General features: G+C 43.4%; 1 protein-coding gene across 6 annotated transcripts in view; it reads left to right on the top strand.

The window, feature by feature from the left end:
• The window catches only part of DNMBP (dynamin binding protein), a 125,717-nt gene that overhangs the window by 94,377 nt on the left and 19,098 nt on the right, over positions 1-12,242 (top strand). For all 6 annotated transcript variants that reach the window (XM_073685022.1, XM_073685023.1, XM_073685025.1 and 3 more), the window contains 2 exons: positions 9,627-9,823; positions 12,111-12,210. In XM_073685022.1, coding sequence (XP_073541123.1) covers positions 9,627-9,823; positions 12,111-12,210 — 297 coding nt within the window. The remainder of the gene's footprint in view (positions 1-9,626; positions 9,824-12,110; positions 12,211-12,242) is intronic.

Here is a 12,242-nt window from a genome sequence, read left to right as displayed (position 1 = left end):
TTTTTTTCCCCCTAAAAAGGCAGAAAAAAAATCTTCAAAAAAACTCATTATGTCAGCAGCAATTGTAAAAGCAAACAAATGTAAAGGATGAGTTTTCAAAGTAGTTTTTTTTTTTATTTGGAAGTTTTTGGAGCTGATCCTCCTCCTAGTAAATATAGCATCTAAGTGGTATTTATCCAAACATTGGACATTGGTACTCCCATAATAATCCCTCGCATCATCCTGGCAATATTACACGTGACAGATTTGGAGTGCTGTGGTTTGTGGTTAGTTTTTCTCTGAACTTGAGCTCCCATAGTTATGTCAGTAAACAGTAGTTCTCATGCAGGAACACGTCAGTAATCCACCAAGGATCACCTGTGCGCCTACTGTTCTCAGCTCATTAACTTTCTAGGTGTTATTTTACAGTTAATCAGCAAAAGTTGTATAGAATTTGAAAAATATAGCTTTTTTTTTTAGAAACGGTGCCCACTCATCCACAGGTTGCGTGTGGTATTACACCTCCGCCACATTCACTTCAATGAAGCTGAGCTGCAAAAGCAGACACAACCCATATTGGAAACAAAAGGATTTTTTTGTATAGTCTGTGGCTACACTGTAACACTTGTGGTGTGACAGCAATTTTCAGAGACATCATGCAACCAAACACTTTTGTGCAACTTGCTGTAAAACAACTATTTTAGAGCTGAAATTTTGTTTTTTAAAAAAGGCCAAATTGCAGATTCCCTGGACTATTAAATATGCCCATACACTTTATTTAAATCTCAACCACCCGCAGATTTTGGCAGCATTCGGAGAGCTCTGTTGATCGGAGATGATTGGGCATGTTGTAATTCGGCATGTCCAATCCTTTCATCCCACTGGAGCTGAGCTAATGTTGGAGGAGCCTGACAGCTGCTTATTCCCATGTCATGCATGGATGAGTTGATGGTCACTCTATGGCGTTTGGTGGGATCTCTACTGACTGAAGCAATCAGGAAAAACAGGAATTTAACCAGGAATTTTGCAGTCTGATCTTTTCTTCATGAGATGAGCGGCGCCAGCTGTGCCCTGTGGCTGCTTCTCCCTCTTGGAATTCAGTTGTCCTGTGTGTTATCTGCTATTAGGTGTTAATCAGTGAGTGACACATAATGTCAAATAATTGTCTTGAGCACTTGAAGTGTTTGCACAATTGTCAAGTGTTTTTCACGGACGTGATACAACTGTGGACAGAATCATTTGTTTGTTTGCGTTGCTGGGTAATTGTCATTTATCAGTGTCAAAGGTTTTACGAGCCCAACCTGTTAGGTGTAATACACCCTGATTATGAGCTGTGTGCACTGTCACTGTGCGGTGGAACGTAGTACAGAAAAATGGGCAAAGTTCTTTTCTATTCACATTCCCTGTGTGATATAAGAACTTTCCTGATGGGAGTCATAAAACAACACCAGAAGGATATATCTTTTGCAAAAATTTAAAAAAAAAGTGTACCATTAATTCCAAATTAAAGCCCCTTATACTTTCCGTGGTCTGCATTGAACTCTGCTCTTAAAGCATTGTTCCCATTTTCATAGATGGATAATGTCGGTCGGATCGTCCCGGGTTTAGGAGCTAAAAGTGCGTTATTCAAATGATCCTGGCAAGCTTCAGTGCCTCGCTTACAAGCTCAATAGAAAAGCGCTTGTAAGCACTTTACGTGTTTGGCTACCACTGCTAGACTGGGCGACATGCTGAAAAGGGAAGAGTTAATATTGTAAGAATGGCAGCAAATTCAACAATCTGTGACATGCAAAAGTGCTTGTTTTTCTTCTTTTTTTTTTTTTTTTTTTCAAGCACTATCAAACAATATTCATATATGAATATAAGAATAACCCTTTAATTAAAGGTCTGCGGAGGTGTCCTGGGTAAGGCATGCATGGGGAAATGAGGGTTCTTTCTGTTTCCCCTCTTCTCAAAACAAAATTCTGTGATAATTCCGTCCAAATAATAATGTCGTGCTTTTACATGAATAATACCTCCTATTTAGGGCCAAATAAAAATACCGTACAGGAATGGATATAGCCCTGCCGTACGGGGAGCGTATAATCCTGCCATGCAGGGGAGCGCATATAATCCTGCCATGCAGGGGGGCGGCGCATATAATCTTGCCATGCAGGGGGGCGGCGCATATAATCCTGCCGTACAGGGGGGCGGCGCGTATAATCCTGCCGTACAGGGGGGCGGCGCGTATAATCCTGCCGTACAGGGGGGCGGCGCATATAATCCTGCCATGCAGGGGGGCGGCGCATATAATCCTGCCATGCAGGGGGGCGGCGCATATAATCCTGCCATGCAGGGGGGCGGCGCATATAATCCTGCCATGCAGGGGGGCGGCGCATATAATCCTGCCGTACAGGGGGGCGGCGCATATAATCCTGCCGTACAGGGGGGCGGCGCGTATAATCCTGCCATGCAGGGGTGCGCATATAATCCTGCCATGCAGGGGGGGCGCATATAATCCTGCCGTATAGGGGGGCGGCGCATATAATCCTGCTGTACAGGGGGGCGGCGCACTTAATACTGCTTTACAGTGCTTTCTTCATTATATTGTACAGGACCTACGTGATGCTATTGTAAAGAGACTATATATTATACCTGTGAGTACATACCATAACACCATCCAATTCAGATGCTATGTGGCCATTATATAAGAGGCCTGGTTGAACTTAGCCCTACGGCCCTTACTTCAGCCTCTGTAATGAGGTCTCCTCCATCCCAGGGATGTCAACCTCAAATACACAGTGGGCCAACCTTGATATTTATTAAAAAAAATGTCTACAATTGAGGAAGTTTTTCCTTATCATCAAATAGAACGATGAACCTTTTCATATGAAAACAAACTTTAAAGGGGTGAACGAAGTACATTTTAATTAATAGATCTTAGATTAACAAAGGATAAAACCTTGAATAATACAGATAATGAAGTATGATGCCAACAAAAGTGCCCGCCAAACACATTAAGATAACCCCACAGTACCCTCCACACGCACGGTATGATGGCCCTACAGTACCCCCCAGCAAAGTATGGTGACCCCCATCACCGTATGATCACCCAACTGTGATTCCCACACAGATCTCTACACAGCATAATGGGCCCCACATAGTCCTCTATACAGTATAATGGGCCCCACATAGTCCTCCATACAGTATAATGGGCCCCACATAGTCCTCCATACAGTATAATGGCCCCACATAGTCCTCCATACAGTATAATGGGCCCCACATAACCCTCCATACCGAATGGCTCCCACATAGTCCTCCATACAGAATAATGGCTCCCACATAGTCCCCCATACAGAATAATGGGCCCCACATAACCCTCCATACAGTATAATGGGCCCCACATAACCCTTCATACCGAATGGCTCCCACATAGTCCTCCATACAGAATAATGGCTCCCACATAGTCCTCCATACAGAATAATGGCCCCATATAGTCCTCCATACAGTATAATGGGCCCCACATAGTCCTCCATACAGAATAATGGCTCCCACATAGTCCTCCATACAGAATAATGGCCCCATATAGTCCTCCATACAGAATAATGGGCCCCACATAGTCCTCCATACAGAATAATGGCTCCCACATAGTCCTCCATACAGAATAATGGCTCCCACATAGTCCTCCATACAGAATAATGGCTCCCACATAGTCCTCCATACAGAATAATGGCTCCCACATAGTCCTCCATACAGAATAATGGCTCCCACATAGTCCTCCATACAGAATAATGGGCCCCACATAGTCCTCCATACAGAATAATGGGCCCCACATAGTCCTCCATACAGAATAATGGGCCCCACATAGTCCTCCATACAGAATAATGGGCCCCACATAGTCCTCCATACAGAATAATGGGCCCCACATAGTCCTCCATACAGAATAATAGGCCCCACATAGTCCTCCATACAGAATAATGGGCCCCACATAGTCCTCCATACAGAATAATGGGCCCCACATAGTCCTCCATACAGAATAATGGGCCCCACATAGTCCTCCATACAGAATAATGGGCCCCACATAGTCCTCCATACAGAATAATGGGCCCCACATAGTCCTCCATACAGAATAATGGGCCCCACATAGTCCTCCATACAGAATAATGGGCCCCACATAGTCCTCCATACAGAATAATGGGCCCCACATAGTCCTCCATACAGAATAATGGGCCCCACATAGTCCTCCATACAGAATAATGGGCCCCACATAGTCCTCCATACAGAATAATGGGCCCCACATAGTCCTCCATACAGAATAATAGGCCCCACATAGTCCTCCATACAGAATAATGGCTCCCACATAGTCCTCCATAATTGTCCAGTATAATTGCCCCACATAGTCCTCCATACAGAATAATGGCCCCACATAGTCCTCCATACAGAATAATGGGCACCACATAGTCCTCCATAATTGTCCAGTATAATTGCCCCACATAGTCCTCCATACAGAATAATGGCCCCACATAGTCCTCCATACAGAATAATGGGCCCCACATAGTCCTCCATACAGAATAATGGGCCCCACATAGTCCTCCATACAGAATAATGGGCCCCACATAGTCCTCCATACAGAATAATGGGCCCCACATAGTCCTCCATACAGAATAATAGGCCCCACATAGTCCCCCATACAGAATAATGGGCCCCACATAACCCTCCATACAGTATAATGGGCCCCACATAACCCTTCATACCGAATGGCTCCCACATAGTCCTCCATACAGAATAATGGCTCCCACATAGTCCTCCATACAGAATAATGGCCCCATATAGTCCTCCATACAGTATAATGGGCCCCACATAACCCTTCATACCGAATGGCTCCCACATAGTCCTCCATACAGAATAATGGCTCCCACATAGTCCTCCATACAGAATAATGGCTCCCACATAGTCCTCCATACAGAATAATGGCTCCCACATAGTCCTCCATACAGAATAATGGGCCCCACATAGTCCTCCATACAGAATAATGGGCCCCACATAGTCCTCCATACAGAATAATGGGCCCCACATAGTCCTCCATACAGAATAATGGGCCCCACATAGTCCTCCATACAGAATAATGGGCCCCACATAGTCCTCCATACAGAATAATGGGCCCCACATAGTCCTCCATAATTGTCCAGTATAATTGCCCCACATAGTCCTCCATACAGAATAATGGGCCCCACATAGTCCTCCATACAGAATAATGGGCCCCACATAGTCCTCCATACAGAATAATGGGCCCCACATAGTCCTCCATACAGTATAATGGGCCCCACATAACCCTCCATACCGAATGGCTCCCACATAGTCCTCCATACAGAATAATGGCTCCCACATAGTCCCCCATACAGAATAATGGGCCCCACATAACCCTCCATACAGTATAATGGGCCCCACATAACCCTTCATACCGAATGGCTCCCACATAGTCCTCCATACAGAATAATGGCTCCCACATAGTCCTCCATACAGAATAATGGCCCCATATAGTCCTCCATACAGTATAATGGGCCCCACATAACCCTTCATACCGAATGGCTCCCACATAGTCCTCCATACAGAATAATGGCTCCCACATAGTCCTCCATACAGAATAATGGCTCCCACATAGTCCTCCATACAGAATAATGGCTCCCACATAGTCCTCCATACAGAATAATGGCTCCCACATAGTCCTCCATACAGAATAATGGCTCCCACATAGTCCTCCATACAGAATAATGGGCCCCACATAGTCCTCCATACAGAATAATGGGCCCCACATAGTCCTCCATACAGAATAATGGGCCCCACATAGTCCTCCATACAGAATAATGGGCCCCACATAGTCCTCCATACAGAATAATGGGCCCCACATAGTCCTCCATACAGAATAATGGGCCCCACATAGTCCTCCATACAGAATAATGGGCCCCACATAGTCCTCCATACAGAATAATGGGCCCCACATAGTCCTCCATACAGAATAATGGGCCCCACATAGTCCTCCATACAGAATAATGGGCCCCACATAGTCCTCCATACAGAATAATGGGCCCCACATAGTCCTCCATACAGAATAATGGGCCCCACATAGTCCTCCATACAGAATAATGGGCCCCACATAGTCCTCCATACAGAATAATGGGCCCCACATAGTCCTCCATACAGAATAATGGGCCCCACATAGTCCTCCATACAGAATAATGGGCCCCACATAGTCCTCCATACAGAATAATGGGCCCCACATAGTCCTCCATAATTGTCCAGTATAATTGCCCCACATAGTCCTCCATACAGAATAATGGGCCCCACATAGTCCTCCATACAGAATAATGGGCCCCACATAGTCCTCCATAATTGTCCAGTATAATTGCCCCACATAGTCCTCCATACAGAATAATGGCCCCACATAGTCCTCCATACAGAATAATGGGCCCCACATAGTCCTCCATACAGAATAATGGGCCCCACATAGTCCTCCATACAGAATAATGGGCCCCACATAGTCCTCCATACAGAATAATGGGCCCCACATAGTCCTCCATACAGAATAATAGGCCCCACATAGTCCTCCATACAGAATAATAGGCCCCACATAGTCCTCCATACAGAATAATGGCTCCCACATAGTCCTCCATAATTGTCCAGTATAATTGCCCCACATAGTCCTCCATACAGAATAATGGCCCCACATAGTCCTCCATACAGAATAATGGGCCCCACATAGTCCTCCATACAGAATAATGGGCCCCACATAGTCCTCCATAATTGTCCAGTATAATTGCCCCACATAGTCCTCCATACAGAATAATGGCCCCACACAGTCCTCCATACAGAATAATGGGCCCCACATAGTCCTCCATACAGTATAATGGGCCCCACATAGTCCTCCATAATTGTCCAGTATAATTGCCCCACATAGTCCTCCATTCAGTATAATGGTCCCCACATAGCCCTCTATATATTGTAGAATAATGAGCCCATACATTACACAGAAGGTCAAGCTCTGAGGTCCTGGGGTAATTGCTCCTGTGTAAATGCAGCTTTTAATTAGAAACACAATTTTAGTGAAAGTGAAATCAGGAAGAATTATCTAGGTGTCTAGGCGTGTTATTACTGCTACCTGCCCCAACATGATCCTCCAAGCACACAAATAGTTTTACATTCTGTGCTTCTGTGAACGTCTCTCTGCTGCCGATGTACATAGTAAGGTATAGAAAAGTAATATGCGTGATCAAAGTACAATATATCTGCAAGTCACACTCATCTTCACTTTCTAAACTTTACTCTTCTACTGTACATAATCTACGGTACTTAAAAAAAAAAAAAAAAAAAATGTTGATGCCAAGTTACTGCTTTTATTATATAATCCGGAGCTGCATGCACAATTCTGCTGGTTGTCTTTGGAAACTTCTATCCGTTCATCTGAGATGAAGAGTTCTGCTGTTTTCAACAATATCTAGTGTACACCTGGAGCTGGCAAGAAATGCTAAGTGATGTCAGCTCTGAAGCCTGCAGAATTGTGCATGCAGCTCTGTAGTATAATACAGGCTGTGACTCTGTATCGGTGCAAGATAAGTAATGATATATATAGTGCATTGTGAAAGTATTTGGCCCCCTTGAACTTTTCTACCTTTTGCCACATTTCTGGCTTCAAACATAAAGATATAAAATTCACATTTTTTATGGAAGAATCAACAACAAGTGGGACACAATCGTGAAGTGGAACAAAATTTATTGGATATTTTAAACTTTTAAAAAAAAATCAAAAGTGGGGCGTGCAATATTATTCAGCCCCCTTGAGTTAATACTTTGCAGCGCCACCTTTTGCTGCGATTACAGCTGTAAGTCGCTTGGGGTATGTCTCTATCAGTTTTGCACATCGAGAGGCTGAAGTTCTTGCCCATTCTTCCTTGCAAAACAGCTCGAGCTCATTGAGGTTGGATGGAGAGCGTTTGTGAACAGCAGTTTTCACCTGCTTCTTTTTGAGCTACTCCTTTGTTGCCTTGGCTGTATGTTTTGGGTCATTGTCTTGCTGGAAGACTTCTTCAATGCTCTTACTGAGGGAAGGAGGTTGTTGGCCAAAATATCGCAATATATGACCTCATCCATCTTCCCTTCAGTACGGTGCAGTCGTCATGTCCCCTTTGCAGAAAAGCACCCCCAAAGTATAATGTTTCCCCCACCATGCTTCACAGTTGGGACGATGTTCTTAGGGTTGTACTCATCCTTCTTCTTCCTCCAAACACGGTGAGTTGAGTAAAATTCAAGGAGCTCAATTTGTGTCTCCTCTGACCATAGCACCTTCTCCCAATAACTCACAGAATCATCCAGGTGTTCATTGGCAAACTACAGATGGGCCTGCACATGTTCCTTCTTGAGCAGGGGGACCTTGCGGGCACTGCAGGATTTTAAACCTTTAAGGCATAATGTGTTAGCAATGGTTTTCTTGGTGACTGTGGTCCCAGCTGCCTTGAGATCATTAACCCCACGAGGTGAGATTCTGCATGGTGCCCCAGATCGAAATCGATTGACAGTCATTTTGTATTTCTTTCATTTTCTTACTATTGCACCAACAGTTGCCTCCTTCTCACCCAGCGTCTTACTTGTGGTTTTGTAGCCCATTCCAGCTTTGTACAGGTCTATGATCTTGTCCCTGACATCCTTAGAAAGCTCTTTGGTCTTGCCCATGTTGTAGAGGTTACAGTCTGACTGATTAATTGAGTCTGTGGACAGGAGTCTTTTATACAGGTGACTATGTAAGACAGCTGTCTTTAATGCAGGTAACGAGTTGATTAGGAGCGTCTAACTGGTCTGTAGGAGCCAGAACCCATAATGAGAAATTATTTCTCACTGCAAAATGCAAAAAATAATTAGCTAATTTATGCAATGTGATTTTCTTGATTTTTTTTGGATATTCTATCTCTCAATGTTAAAATTAACCTATCCTTAAAATTATATACTGTCCATGTCTTTGTCAGTGGGCAAACGTACAAAAACAGCAAGGGATCAAATACTTATTTCCTTCACTGTATATATTAGTCAACTTAATGTAGATTGTATACGGCATAGGGGAGGTGGAGTAGACCGAGGATGCAGAGTGGAGTTTATTATTAAGCGTTCAGTGATAATGCATCCAAACTCCTCGTTGCTGCCTCCGTCTGCCCCGTCTCACTATACTGGTCAAATGCGACGACATATGGCGGGAGAAGTGGCCATGCGGTGGCCTAAGCTGAGTCGGCGTCCGTTCTTTGTTTATCCACTTTATGTGTTTTCATTGTTTCTCTACTTATCCATCAAGAAGTGAGTAGATTAGTTTGGAAAGCAGGTGGTGGAGGAAAGATTAGCGCCTAATTCTCTGCACCAAAAATGATGCTATTGATTGATTTTCATTTTTCCATTTCCTTCCTCTTCTGCACATTTATTATGTGGATAGATTTAATATAAAATATTACAATTACTGAATGTTGCAGAAGATGTGGAGTGATGGATATGATGCCAGTATGGAGCAGATAAAGCACGTCGTCTTCTGTAATAACCAAGATTACAAGTAGAATGAAAATCTTAGACCTGAAGGATAACTTCCAGTCTGAATTGTTAGGAGCATTTTACAAAACAATGCATTTTCTTTGCAGACATGACACTGTTGTCATCACAACCCGAAATCCTGGAAGAGGGACCATCAGCTGCATCTACCACCGAGAACTCTGAGACGAGGATGCTGGAGAAGAGATCAAAGGTGATTGAGGAACTGTTACAGACCGAGCGTGACTACCTGAGAGACCTGGAAACTCTGGTGGAGTACATCATGTTCCCCCTGCAGGCTACGCAGGTAAGACTGCCACTTATATTCTAAATAAGTGTCATTAATGCCTTATTCAAGGGCAGCACAGTGGCTCAGTGGTTAGCTCTGCAGCCTTGCAGCGCTGAGGACCTGGGTTCAAATCCTGCAAAAGACAACATCTGCAAGGAGTTTGTATGTTCTCCCCGTGTTTACGTGGGTTTCCTCCGGGTTCTCTGTTTTCCTCCCACACTCCAAAGACATGCTGATAGGGAATGTAGATTGTGAGCCCCAATGGGGACAGCGATGATAATATCTGTAAAGCGCTGTGGAATTAATGGCGCTATATAAGTGAGTAAAATAAAAATAAAAAAAAAAAAAGAATAAATTCTGTGCATATAAAGTAGTGTTTAAGTTAGCAAATTAAGACAAAAAATGCCAGTGATAAACAAGTAAAGATTGGGCACCGAACCCACGAGGTCTTACTATCTCGTCTGAATTGAATCTGGCTACAATCGTAACACAATAAGTTTTCTTGTTTTAATGAATAAAAAACTTAAAAGGATAATTTCACAGTCGCTGGGGATCAAACCCCTGTGAACCCCACTGATTCTGATACAGCGTTCAGCTACCTCCGGCGCTCCATAGAGCATTAATGGAGCGGAGATGCACATGCTTGACCTCTGCTAAACTCAGAAAGGGCACTTCAGAGCCCCATTCTCAAGATCGGTAAGGGTTCTAGCAAGATGGACCCCAGCAATCAGGAAGTTTTCCCCTATCATATGGATAGAGGATAGTTTACAAACTAGGAATAAACCTTTTTAATTGTTGTATTTTTAATTTCTCACTATTTTTTTTTTTTAAGAGCTCTATTTTGCTTTCAATAAATGGAAAGATTCCAGTTCACATTGTAGAGGCTTAAAGGGGTTGTCCAGGACCATTTTATTTTTATTTTTTACTATGGGCCTAAAAAGTAACAGAGGCAACTACCTTCCTGTTCAACCCGGCGCCAACTCAGAGCGGTCACCGGCCTGCCGACGTTTCAGTTGCTCCACGTCAACAAAACAGTTCTTCCTTCCCGTTCTTCCTTCCCGTTCTTCCTTCCCGTTCTTCCTTCCCGTTCTTCCTTCCCGTTCTTCCTTCCCGTTCTCTACTCGTGACTGCTTCTTGTCACAGTTCATCAACCGAGCAAAACGGAAGTGAAGCCACTGCTCTGTCGACGTGACGTCAGCGGAAGCCGCTGAATCGCCAACAGGAGCGGACTGTGACTGCTCTGAGCTGGCAGACATCGGAGCCGGGCACAACAAGGATAGCAACGGTGCATAGTAAACAACAGATAGTTAGCAGTGGCCGTAGTAAAGAAGAAAAAAAAATATATATATATATATATATATATATATATATATATATATATATATATATATATATATATATATATATATATATATATAGTCCTGAATAACTGCTTTAAATTTTGTAAAGACCTAATTCTTCTTACAGCGGCGGGCTTCCTGCAGTTGTATCCAGTTTAATGTGTGCTGTGCCTGTGCTCTAGTGTTTGTTTGCGCCTCTCATCAGAAGTACAGGCCTAGTAATACTCCTGATGTATAACCACAATGAAAGGCTCCAAGTTTTTTCAAACGTCTATGAGGTCAAAACATCAGCTATACAAATCGCTCCTGTTCTAATAGTTTGCTGCAATGTATCATGTATCACAGAGAATTTGTGGCTTGGATACAATCGTAGCAAACTCTAAACTGTCAGAAGTATAAGGTTGTGTGCAATCAAGAATTGCTTGCAGAAATTTCTGCAACGTTTCTGCAGTGTTCTGCACCTCTTGGCATTAAAAACGCTTGTGGAAATTCCACGTTTTTTTGCATTTACATGCGTTTTTTTTGTGCGTTTTTTGCATGGAGATTTGCCGTGTGTTTTTTTTCCAATGCATTGTATAGGAAAAACGCAAGCAAATCCGCACAAAGAATGAACTTGCTGATGCTCTTTTTCTGCACATGAAATCCTGTCTGGAAAATTCCTAATCATGTGAACAGATCTTCCAAAATCCCATAGAAAATGCTGGAATAAGGCTTGCAATGCGTTTTTGGGGCTAAATCCACACTGATTTGCCGCAGCAAAATGCAAAAAAAAAACGCACTGTGTGCACATACCCTTAGGTTTATAGGGGTAACAGCCTCTCGGTGTCAGCAAGATTATTTGCCACTCACTGACAACAAGCATGTGAAGCTTATTTTAAAATTTGCAGAAACATATTGACCTTTTTTTGCATTTATCTTGTCCCATTTTGCTATAAGTCATCGTTTATTTAATATTTCTTGAACAGATGACTAATGTGGATTTCGATGTTCTGTTTGGAAACATCCATTCAGTTATTGGTGTGACGAGGATGTTTTTGGGGGCACTGGAGAACTGCGATTCAGTCGGTAAGTATGCGGTCTATATAGGATCGGAGTTC

This window comes from Phyllobates terribilis, unplaced genomic scaffold (assembly GCF_046119375.1).
Source record: "Phyllobates terribilis strain yellow unplaced genomic scaffold, ASM4611937v1 Scaffold_5__5_contigs__length_657084704, whole genome shotgun sequence".
Classification (NCBI taxonomy): Eukaryota; Metazoa; Chordata; class Amphibia; order Anura; family Dendrobatidae; genus Phyllobates; species Phyllobates terribilis.
This window is presented reverse-complemented; position numbering and strand designations above follow the sequence as displayed.